The 12,508-nt window shown below is 44.4% G+C and overlaps 1 protein-coding gene across 1 annotated transcript in view; it reads left to right on the forward strand.

Moving 5' to 3' along the window:
* GLG1 (golgi glycoprotein 1) overlaps positions 1–12,508 on the forward strand; it is a 93,348-nt gene that overhangs the window by 36,067 nt on the left and 44,773 nt on the right. The window contains exons 2-3 of the mRNA XM_062609252.1: positions 8,271–8,303; positions 11,126–11,212. Of these exons, the coding sequence (XP_062465236.1) occupies positions 8,271–8,303; positions 11,126–11,212 (120 nt within the window). The remainder of the gene's footprint in view (positions 1–8,270; positions 8,304–11,125; positions 11,213–12,508) is intronic.

Genomic DNA, 12,508 nt, shown 5'->3' on the forward strand with positions numbered 1-12,508 from the left:
GAAACTGTGAGATCAAGAGGAACAACCTTGAGAGCCAATAAATCAGCATTGTGACGAGTGACTATCAATCCAGTCAGATCTGTTCTTATCTCAACCCTTCGTGCCCCACGTTGGGCGCCAAAAAGAACTGTCGTGGTTTAAACCCAGTCAGGTAGCTTGTTCACTCACTCCCAGTGAGTGGTGCCGAGCTGACAACAATCGAGGTCCGTGTCCGTCTCCCCCCCCTGCCTCCCCGCACCGGGGCTCTCCCCTTCCCCGCTCCCGGAGGAACGGGGAGGAGGATCGAGAGAGTGCAACTCCTACGGGTTGAGACAAAAACAGTCCAGCAACAAATCACCACCGCTACTATCAGCTACAACAATGATAAGGGAAAATAACAAGGGAAGAGAATACGATACCACCGGCCAAGAGAAACGAGCTCCACCCCGAAAACCCCTGTCCTTCCGGGTCACTCCCAGTTACCCCTCACCCCGGGCATGACGTGCTGTGGTATGGAATACCTCCCCGGCTAGCCCGGGTCAGGCGCCCCGTCTCTGCTTCCTCACAGCCTCCCCTCCTCCCTGGCAGAGCATGAGCCTCACAGAGTCCTTGGTCAGGGTAAACATCACTTAGCAACAACCGAGAACATCGGCTTCACCAACACTGTTCTCAAACTGGAAGTCAAAACACAGCACTGTACCAGTTAACACAAAGGAAAAACATGACTGCTACTGCGGAACCCAGGACAGTGGTATAATAGGTCGGTTAAGCAGTCTGCTGTGGTTTCACTCAGCTCTTTCTACAGCTCGCCTCCTTTTCATGCTCTCCTGTGACACTGTCAGCATCCTTGCATGCCTTTTGGCCTCTTTAAATTTTTTGCCAGTGTCATGAGTGAGCTTTCCAGGAGCAATTTCTGAAACCTCCTGGCTGGATCTGCTGCTTGGTGTCAGTGCTATGCTTAGTAGCAGAGCTCAGTTGTGGAGGAGTGTTATGGGAAAGATTAGATCTGATGGCAGTGCTGCCAAACTTCCGTAGCAAACACCTAATTCCAGGGTCTGTCTTGCTCTCTGACTCATCGTGACAGGCTGGAAAGCCTTCAAAAGGAGGAAGAGAGGGGAATAAGGGAAGAACAAACAGAAACATCTGGAGCAAATTTGCTTTGATCATGCTGACTGTTAGGACATGCTCTGACACTGTGGGTCAGAATTGAAATGAAAAAGGTCCCTGCTAAGAAGGCTTAAGGGCTTGAGAGTCCCCCCATGCAGGGAGACAAAAGCAGCAGGGAACAGAAAAGCTTGTATGAGAAGGGAGTTGGGCATGGAACATCTGCCCAGCCTCTGCCCAGCCTTGCAGCTTTGCCCAGGAGCAGCTAGCTCCTGTGAGGAACTGTGAGAATATGGCGAATAACCAGCAAATAAGGCTTGTTAGATGAACGGAAATGGGTGTCTTTGCTTTAATTGCACCATGATCTGTGGTCACTTTCGATGCATCAGAAGGAAACTTGAGTGTTTTCTGTTGTTTTACTGCCTGTGGTGTTTATGCAGGGAGGGATCTCTGTGCTGGAGGAGAAGCATGCAGGGGACTTTGCTTAGTGTCAACTAAATGTGAACCAAGCAAAACATGACAACTACTAGAATTCCATTTCTTATCAAAGCTACACAGGAAAGGGTAAGACTTGCTGAACTTTCATAATCATAGAATGGTTTGGGTTGGAAGGGACCTCAAAGCTCATCCAGTTCCAACCTCCTGCCACAGGCAGGGGACACCTTCCGCTAGACCAGGTTGCTCCAAGCCCCATCCAGCTTGGCCTTGCACTTGGTGTTTGAAGCAGACACTGGGCACTGGATCCTCGGCAAATGAGTGGACAAAGCCACTTCATCCTCGGCTCCTTTTTCCCTGGCTGCTGGTCCAGAAGGACAATGCACCATGATGTGCTGTGGTTGTTGATCTTGCTTTGTGATATCTTTTCTCAGTGAGCATATTTGTCTTAATGGTGTCATACTCAGGGAGGATATACCATGTCAGCATAGGTGGCAAAGTTTGTGGAATCTAGAATCCAGTGAAAAACAGCTGCAGAATTTGATGATTTTGGGTGATTTGCTACTTGTGCTCTGTGTATACAGTGTGGCTAAAGAAATTGCTGCGCATCCTTCAGGCACAAAATTCTGTGTATGTTTCAAAGGCAGTCGTTAGGTGTTCATGTATAACTTGTATTATTACATTTGCGTAAACCAGGAGTGCCTAACTGATGTGGAAGGAGTTATTTGGTCAAAGGATTTGCAGTGTTGCAGACTTAGGTGCTTTCCTTGTAAGTGGGGAAAAATTAATTATGTGAAATAAACAAATTAGATGAAAGTCTGAAGCTTTAACTTTGGCGCATGATTCATGCACAGTACTGTGCTTCAGACTGGCTTTTTTCAAAGTATGAATGATGAAGTATGGAGGTCTTTTGTTGACATGACAACACTGACTGGTTTTGGTACTAACAGTTCACTGGCATTAGAGAACATGTCAAGCTCAGTTTAACATGAATGTTTCAAGCTCAGCTTAACAAGTTTAACTTCTGTTGCTCTCTGAACTTGTAATCAAATTACGAAATCCTCATCTGTTTTGAACTTAAATTATCACTGTTTTTAACTTCTTTTATCACACACAACTCTTCCAGGATTGCAGGACGTGTGAAAATGCTTTACTGTAGCCATATGCCTGCTGGCACAGAGCTCCAGGATGTTTCACTGGGTTTGAAGCATGGGTGGTGGTGCTGTGTGGTTTTTTGTCTACAAAAGCTGTGTTGATTCTTGCATAGACTACTGTATCTGCTCTTGTTTCCGCAGATAGAACATAGTGGTTGCTTGGGGAAGAGATTAGATAAGGAGAATGGCTCCCCCAGATCTCACCTTGATCACTACTTTGCATCTAGCCTGTGCTGTTTTCTGGTGTCATAAGTCATAACCTAGCTTGATACCTGCAGTTTGAATGAATCGCTTTTGAGTTCCCTGTCCTGTGTTTGGTGAGAAGAGATTGCTCTTACCTGTGGGAAGGACACAGCTAAGGAGTCAGTTTTCCCTTTATCAGCATGATAGCCTTCTCCATAGAACCTTGATGTCCAGCCGGCCTTCTCTGCCACCTCACTGCAGATATTAGTGATAAATGTGTTTATTTAGGTCAGAGTGGAAAGCTTCAACCTTGTGGCTGGGAACTGAGGGCTGCCTGTACTGCATATCTGTGTGCACTATGATCTGTAGTATATCATGCATGTGACAGTGGGGTAACTGGGCAACACCCACAGCCTGGCTGGATTTCTGCCTACCCTCTCTTTCAAAGGAAGCTGCTTTTATTAACGTTCTTTCTTATTTGACTTGTTTGACCTTTTTGCAATCAGCTCCTGAATTTAGGAAGGGGACGTCTACTGAGTTCCTCCCATCCACATGCTGATTGTGTTTTTATTTTGCTGGGTTGGTCCGTGTTGTTTCTCAGTGGTTTTTGTTTGATGGGGTCTAGTTCTAGCTGTATCATTAACCTTTGTTGTGCATCACCATCTGGTGAAGAGCACCAGGCCTGGGGTGCAGTTACTGGCACCTCCATAGCTTGAGACAGACCCCTTTCAGCTGTGTATATGAAACAGACTTGATTTGGGCTTATTTCATCCAACTCCCCAAAATAATTCATACCACTGCATTTTGAAAACCAAAGTAAAAATCCTAATCCACTATTGTGGATGAGGGTAGTGAGGCCCTGGCACAGGTTGCCCAGAGAAGCTGTGGCTGCTCATCCCTGGCAGTGTTCAAGGCCAGCTTGGACGGGGCTTGGAGCAGCCTGCTCTAGTGGAAGGTGTCCCTGCCCATGGCGGGGGGTTGGAGCTGGATGAGCTTTGGGGTCCCTTCCAACCCAAACCAGTCTGGGATTTTTTTTTTTTTTCTAGCTACAACTAGAGAAGTACTGCTGAGAAAACCAGAGTGATGATTGTCTGTTTCTGTCTCCTTGAGCCTGGTTAGTGGTTGTGGGGTGCTTCTTTGCTGTAGTTTTGGTCTAGTTCTGCACCACTGCTGAAGCAAAGAGGTTTAGAAAGCAGGGGCTGTCACAGCATGTTTCAGTGAGTTGAGATCTGGTGGATGAGAAAAGGCACTTTCAAATGCAACAGTGTTGGTGACCTCATAGTCTGGTGGTGATACTAATTCATACAAACCTTTGAATTCCTTTGTAGAGTTCAAAGCACTAATGCAGTGTGGTTGGTGTCTGTTATATGTGGTTGAATGGAAGGAAATGTTTTTTCTGTTCAGGTTTCCTTATAGCTGGTATGTATTCTAAACTCTGCTTTTCCTGGGAGGTAGGAAGCAGTGTTCGTACTCTGGAATGTGAGTCTTTGTGTGAGATGGAGTTTGGAGATCTTTTTAGAGAGCTGCCAAGGGAGGCAATAGATTCCCACTGAAGATGTGTCGTGGTTTAAACCCAGTCAGACAGCTTGTTCACTCATTTCCCCCCCTTCTTGCCCTCCCCCTTACTCCCGGAGGGACAGAGAGAATCGAAAAGAATGCAACTACCACAGTTTGAGATAAGAACAGTTTAGTAACTAAGGTATAACACACATCACTACTGCTACCACCAATAATAATAACGATAAAGGAAATAACAAGGGAAGAGAATACAACACCTCACCACCAGCCGCCCGACAACTTGCCACCCAGCCCGACCAAGCACCGACCCATTCCTCCTCCAACCCCACAGTCTCCCAGCCCATCCGGCTAACTCCCAGTTACATCCTGGGCATGACGTGCTGTGGTATGGAATACCTCTTTGGTCAGTTTGGGTCAGGTGTCCTGTCTCTGCCTCCTCCTTGCTTCCCTTCCTCCCTGGCAGAGCATGAGGCTCACAAAGTCCTTGGCCAAACCAAAACATCATTGTTATCAGCTCTGTTCCCGAGCTGAAAGTCAAAACACTGCACTGCACCAGCTACCAAGAAGGAGAAAAATGACTGCTACTGCTGAACCCAGGACAAGATGCTAAACAGCAACAGCTTCTGTGAGCACAGTGGCACATGTACTTTCTGTAAAGTCTGGTTTTAATCCTTGAATTAGGGGATGTAAGAGGAGCCCTTCTGCGTCACTAATCAGTTGAATGTCTTCCTTGTACTCGGCTTCCTCTCTTAAAATGACTAGCACATGGTGCTGGTCTGAGCTGCTCTTTTCCTTCTCCCTGCCCCGGGGGTCTCCGAGCATTTCTGTTCCTGAAGCTCTCCATGTGGGAATGACACAGTGCAGATTTTCTTGCTCCTCAACTTCTCTTAATGGTAATTTGAAACTTGCCTTTTTTTTTCTCATGCTGTTACTACACAAGCATGTTCTGAAACTGCTCATGTTTGAGAAGTTTCTTGGGTAGATAGAGGCCCAGGGATGTGGATTGCGCTGGGGAGATTTTTCTTTTCCTTCCTCAAGCTCAGCCCTTCAGTTTGTCACGCACAAGATAAAAAGGATTATTTTTCTCCTTTTGCTTAACTTTAATTGGGCGAAGCAGGTCAGCATTGCCGCTCAACCCAGCTCTCTCCCACACTTGCAATGTAAGAGGGAAGGAAGGATCATGGCTTAGCTAGGAGGTGACCAACTCCTGCTGCAGTGAAAGGATTATTGGGTAGATCTTGTGCTTTTGCATATTTAAGTACTAAGCTGTGAATGTATGCAGTACTAAAGCTTAGTTAAGGTCCCTTCTCAGCAGAATAAGGGTTGTTTTCACAGAGGTGAGGTTTGCAGCTGTGTGGGGAACGCTGGTATTTCAGTGCTGTGTATTTCAAGAAAAGCTTGCTTAAGCTTCCCAAGTCAGTGCGAACCAGTCTGTTATCTTCTTGAGCTCATCTTCCCAGAAAAACTGAGCTTTAATATTTGGTGGGTCTGAAGCAAAGGTTACTGGGTTGGAGCATGCAGAAATAACCAAAGCAACCAAGAAGGGTGTTGGGAGAGTGCTTTCTGGCCCTTACAGATGCTTCTGCTTGCCCCACCCCTGGCAGTGTTCAAGGCCGGGTTGGATGGGGCTTGGAGCAACCTGGTCTAGTGGAAGGTGTCCCTGCCTGTGGCAGGGGATTCGAACTGGATGAGCTTTAAGGTCCCTTCAACTGAAACTGTTCTAGTATTAGTAAATCCTCTCCTCTAGAGGAGAATTGCAGTCCTGGCCTATATATCATTGACTAAAAAACTGAGGCAGGAACTCCAGTGGAGGGCATTCTGACTCAGCTTTTGCCAAGAGCTTTGTCTCAAATCCCTGTCTGTTGCTGAATGATTAGGATGGGTATAGAAAATTAAGGAAAAAACCACTTTGAGTCATGAAAGTGTCTTGGAGGCTGGGCTGCTTTAAAATAGTGTGGTTTGGATGTCAGGGATTTTAGTTTTCAGTTGTGAGAATCAGTTCTGCAGGTGGAGGGTAACAAGCAGGCATCTGCTAGGCTTTTAAAAAAAGTTGATGTCCTAATTTTCAAATTTATGATTTCTTTGGGAGATACGGTTTTAGGTGGTGTCAGTCTGACCAAATAGCAATTTATTACTGTGATCCTTCAGGTACTGTTTTGTCTTTTATGTTCTAAGGGGAGAGGTAATTCCTGCCACTCCCTGCTACACGAAATGAAAGTGCTGCAGTTAACAATGGCTGTAATTAAGGACTTGGAAACATTTCCCGTGCTCTCTTTTTTTTTTTTCCCCATAAACTCGTGCTTGTGCTCTTGTTCTGGGTTCAGCAGTAGCAGTCATTTTTTCTCCGTCTTAGTAGCTGATGCAGTGCTGTGTTTTTGACTTTTGGCCTGGGAACAGAGCTGATAACACTGATGTTTTTAGTTACTGCTCAGATGTTTGCTCTGACCAAGGACTTTGCGAGCCTCATGCTCTCCAGGGAGGAGGGGAAGCCGGGAGGAAGCAGAGACAGGACACCTGACCCAAACTGACCAAAGAGGTATTCCATACCACAGCACATCATGCCCAGGATGTAACTGAGAGTGACCTGGAAGGGCTAGTTCACTGCAGGGTTGGACTAGGTATCGGTCAGTGGGTGGTGAGGTGTTGTATTCTCTTCCCTTGTTATTACCTTTATTATTATTGGTGGTAGCAGTAGTGATGTGTGTTATACCTTAGTTACTAAACTGTTCTTATCTCAACCTGTGGGAGTTGCATTCTTTCAGTTCTCCTTCCCATCCTTCCAGGAGCGAGGGGAAGAAAAGGGGGGGAGTGAGAGAGGGACTACATGATTTACGGCCTGGGCTTAAACCACGACAGCTCTCCAAAGCAGCAGTGATGCAAGTGTTGGTGAAACATGTCGTGCAGTGGTAAAAGAACTGAGAATTGGTTTGGGATGAAGGCTGCTTTCTTCTAACCCTGGTGAAATGCTTGTTCTCTTACGTCGGGTATCTGAGCTCTAGCATGTTAGTGCCAATGATGTCTAAGCTTTGAGTGGTTTTGAGTATGGCTTTTGGAGCATGCCTGGCATCTTAAACAGTGGTGGAAGCAGAGGCGTTGTGAGTCAGAGCTGGTTTTCCTGTGGTATGACGGCCAGGAGATGTTGTCCAGGTGATCTTGGCCTGCTTTTGCACTGGTTTGCTCTGGAGGTGAGATCTGGATTTGCACAATGAACCAAGGTTTCAGGGAGGTCTCCACTGTGATTGCTGCTCAGGCTGGAAGGAGGACAGGGTGGGTTGCAGCCAGACTTCTTTCAAAGCAGCTTCCTGGGAGAATGTAAGGAAAATTTTTGGACAACATACGAATATTAGAGGTTACATGTTTCTCCTGGTGGAAGAAATAAATCTCAGGGCTGCTTTGAACCAGCCCCTTCTGAACTGGAAGAAAAGATGTTCCTTCTCAAATTGGGAATACGAACATTTCAGTCTGGGGGAGGGAAGCAAGTCCTACCTTTGTCCTTCACTTGTATGCATAAAACTTTTTCTTTAAAACTCTGCACATCTTTGCTTTCTCATAAGTGTTTTTTTGTTTGTTTGTTTGTTTTAGTTTGGACAGTTAGGCCACACGCAGTGGGCTCATGGTTTTGCAGCATCTACATAAACGCTGCTGCTTCTGTGCCATTTATGTTCTGTAGAGCTAAGACAGCGTTGTGTCTGAAGTACCTGTTATTGCGATCTTTTTGGTACTTGGATGTCATCACTCCTCTCATGTAGCTTTTAAGATTTCCTGTTGCTTATGTGTCATTGTTTCTTACAGTGCAGACTGATTGATAGTATGGTAGTTTCTAGAAGTATACACTCTTACGTATGTTAAATGCATGACAGCAGCAGTGAACTGACTTTTTTTTTCCTCTCTTTTCAGTCAGATAATGAAATCTCTTCAGACTGCAATCACGTAAGTCTTGCTTCGGTTTATTTAGTTGATTATATACACTCTAGCTATGACATTTGTACCTTTATATCCCTTCTCAACCATAGGTATTTTGCACAGTTTGGTAGTTTTTAAAAGGTGTTAATCAGAACACATTGGCTTCTGTACTGTCCTGTGACAGAAGAACACAAGGTGATTTCTTTAGCTGGGTATAGAGCCACTATGGTCTTACTGTAGAATTCAGAGTGGCACATAATTAAGAGCTTTATATGCTGCACTTCTGTATCAGAGGAGTGTAGCAGACTTCTTTCCTCTGTTATAGTTGGGGGTGGTTCCCATTAGTTACTGGGAGCAATATAATGTGCTCCTTTTGGGAAAGATGTGAGCCGTGCTGAATTTAAACTCTTCATTTCAGCTGTTGAAGCATTCTGTATTACTTTCAGAGCTGCTAAATTCTTAGACTTGCTTGGAAAATGGCTGGGGGGGGAGGGGGGGGGAGTGGAATATTCACAGTTTGAACCACTTGGCTGGTTTTAGAACAGATTTCCTCTCAGCACTGTGTTTAACAGTGAGCAAACTGTCAGCCAGTTTTCAGGCTGTTGAGCTGACTCTTCAAATACCAAGACTCTACAAACCCCCCTTCCCCCCAAAATCGTCAGAGCTAAGTATTAGGTTTCTTTTGGCTTCTCTCATTCACATTCTGTTAGAATGCACCATGTGAAGCCCCTTAATTGTTTGGTTAGCTTTGGACACGAGACAAGTGCATGCCTCCGTGATGGACCTGATTTTGGTTACTGCAGAAGCTGAAGTTTAGTTTATAATTGGAAGATATAGTCCAGAAATGAAACCTGGCCATGCTGTACAACTAGTAATTGCTAGCTGTGTTTATAAATTAACCTTTAGCAGTGTGCTGCCTGACTTCACTGACAGCTGTAATTGTGTTGTGCAGGGTTGGATCAGATGAAGGGCACATCACGTTTCTGTTTGTCTTTTTCTTGAAAAAGAGAAAACTCTAGTAATTAAAAACCATCTACCTGACATCTGAATGTGCCAACAGAAATCATCTGAACATCTGAATGTAGGAGAAACTGAGAATTCTAGAAATCAAAGTTGGACCTTTTTCTGCTGGATCAGATGACAGCATCTCTGCCACAAGGCAGGCATCAGGCTGCTGTGGATTACAGAAGCCATTCACAGATAGGAAGTGTGGGCAAAATCTCATTTTCCCAGGCAGAAATTGAAGGGGAGTGATCAAAAGCTAGACCACAGAGGGATGTGTCTCATGTCCAAGTGTTTTCTTTGCCTCTCTGCAGTCTTTGCTAGTACAACTGCTGATCATCTTCTGGGGAAATGCTGCCTAGTGCGAAAAGCAGGATTTTTAAGCTGCAAGATGAGCCTTCCTTCTGCCTGTGGGAAGGTTCCGTTATAGAGCATCTCATTTAAGACTCTCCAAAGTTTGGGATTACAGATACAGAGGTGTATTCTTACATTGTTGGACCTCATCCTTGTCCTTCTGATCCTGGCAGGGAGAGGTCTGCAGCACTCTTTGTGAGGACAGGTTCCCTGTTTATTCATCTATTAAACCTGTATATTTACAGCTTACTCCTTCTAAAATAGTTCAGTTTCCCATCATCTCCTTTTTTAACTGCTCGCAACTCAAAAACCATGATGCAAAGTGTCGAAGATGGTGCAGTTGTGCTAACTCAATTTTTAGTTCCCTGTGCGTGCTGACGCCCTCTTGGAGATGATGATGCTTTTCTTGCTTACAGGAATGTGTTTGTGTTTTTCTAGTGTCTTATGTACAGTTGAAAGCCCAAAATAACTGTTTGCCCTAACTGTTTATCTTTTTGATAGTATTTTGATTCTGTCACAAAGGCAGAGAATTCAAAATGGATTTTTAAAACTACTTAATCTTTGTGTTAATAAAAAAATTATCTTTAAGTCTCTTCCAGTCCTAACCATTCTATGATTTCTATGATGAATGCAACTGAAGTTTCTAGGAAAAAAAAAAACAAACTAGATGAGCTAATAGACTTCTCTTGGGCAACATCTCATCTATTAATCTGCTGAGATTTTGCTGCCTTACTCTGTATGTTTACTTTATGATGCCTCAGGAAGACATCTGGGATGCGTATATGTCTGCAGGGTGTGACTTGTCCAAGATAGATTCTTGCACAGTGACCCAGTGCATCATGGCTTCTATGTGAGCTAGTCTCTGGTTGCTAGAAGAGCAGTCACCCTTATCAAGGCATTTCATAGTCTAACTTCTAATGTGTCATTACTCTAAACAAAAGAGAGATGGGTTTGAAATATATCTGCATCCGAAATGTTGTCTGGTCACAACTCCTCACAGAAGGAACTGGCTGCATTGTCTCCTTCCTTTTTTGCTAGGTGTTTTTTTGTTTTGTTTTTTTTTTTTTAGATTTCCAGTATGAAATCTGGTCATGTTGAAGCTTTATTCTTGTTAGATCGTTTGCTTCAGGCAGACACGCCGTGGTGCAGAAAGGGGTGATGAACTAAAGACATTGCTAAATATGCAGCAGGCAGGAAGTTAGAGCTTTCACTTATGGAATTGTCTTTATTAGATATATTTCTTTTTAATGAGTCAGCTCATGACCTTGTGGAGAGATTTCAGACAGCCTGAATTTGTTCAATATCAGAAAATGGTTCCAGAAACGAAGGGGCAGAGGTGTTGTCAAGGAGACTTTTCAGTGATTGTTGCCCTGTTGAAGGATGACAATACAGATTGGGAATAAATGATGTTTCCTTTTTTTCTGAAGCAAAAACATTTGTCATTCTTCATGGGAAGGTCCTAAACCCCCTTTCTACAAATGCTTTCTCTACAGCTCTTGTGGAACTACAAGCTGAACCTCACTACAGATCCGAAGTTTGAATCTGTGGCCAGGGAAGTCTGCAAGTCCACTATTGCAGAGGTAAGCCAGAAGAAGGTCATGGCTTCTAAGGCTTTTTCCATTTCTTTGTGGTAGCAAATTAATGTGCAAATAACATTGTAAGTTTGGCGAAAGCTCTAGTCTTATATCCCAAATTACTAAGTGAACTAATGCAGCCTTAGGTATGTGGGAAAAAAGCCACATACCTTAATGGTGCCAGGCAAAGGGGGTTGGGGAATGGTAGACTAACAACCTGTCAGCTCTTACCTGACCTTTTGTCAGAAATCTGTTGTGGTTTGAATTTGTCCCCTCTTTATTAAATGTAACAGTGTTGGTGTAGTAGGGGTTCTGCTGAGTTTAGTGTTAAGACCGGGTCTGGAATGTATCTTGCTAGCAGAAAGGATAAGCATGTAGGTGTCAAACAGTCAATCGATGTTTTTTTTTTTACCTTTGAGGCTCAAAGATTAATTACTCTAAGAACTCTCTGGTAGGCGCTTCCTCTTTTTAGGTTGTGCTGGGAGTTAGTCCTCTATCTCAAGCATCAACACACTGCACTCCAGCTTCAGAGATTACTTGATGAATCATTTATTTCCTTGTGCTCATGCTAGAGCTCTTGAGGCTGTGCGCTCAGCCATGCTGAGGACCTAAGGTGAGGTCTTTTCCCTCTGGTTGGAGTAGTTTTCAGCTAGACTTGAAGGAAGCTCTCCCCAGCAGGGCTTCAGCTCACTCAACTCGGTCATTAAACTCTAGTCTGAAAACATGACTTATACATCTGTCAGAATAACTTCACCTACCCATAAACTTGCCTTTTTAAAAAAAATCTGTTTGCTATAGTTGATGGCTCTATTGTGGTGTTTAAAGTAGGTTTTCCTGAAAGAGAATCGGTTGCATGAATAAGCAGATTGTTTCTCCAGCCCCAGTTCATGTTGGCAGTTTATTTTTCCATAGGTATAGCTTTCATGGGTGCAGGCTTACTTAGGTACGAGGAGTGTGTCAGTGCTCAGAGCGGGTTTAAGATGAGTAGTTACCCAAGTATTCATGATTTGATGGAATCACTTACATGGTTACTTACCTGTTCTTTACAATGGGTCTTTTATGCAGACAGGCTGAGAGAGATGGGCTTGTTCAGCCTGTAAAAGAGAAGGCTTCAGAGAGACCTTGGAGCAGTTCCAGTGCCTAAAGCAGCTACAGGAAACCTAGAGAGGAGCTTTTGACAAGGGCCCTCAGATGCAGGACAAGGGGGAATGGCTTTAACCTGACAAAGGGGAGATTGAGATGAACTCTTAGGCAGAAGTTCTTCCCTGTGGGGGTGGTGAGACCATGGCACAGGTTGCCCAG

The sequence above is a fragment of the Pezoporus occidentalis genome, unplaced genomic scaffold (assembly GCF_034315485.1).
Source record: "Pezoporus occidentalis ecotype Australia unplaced genomic scaffold, CSIRO_AGI_Poc_V1 ctg135, whole genome shotgun sequence".
NCBI classification, from domain to species: domain Eukaryota; kingdom Metazoa; phylum Chordata; class Aves; order Psittaciformes; family Psittacidae; genus Pezoporus; species Pezoporus occidentalis.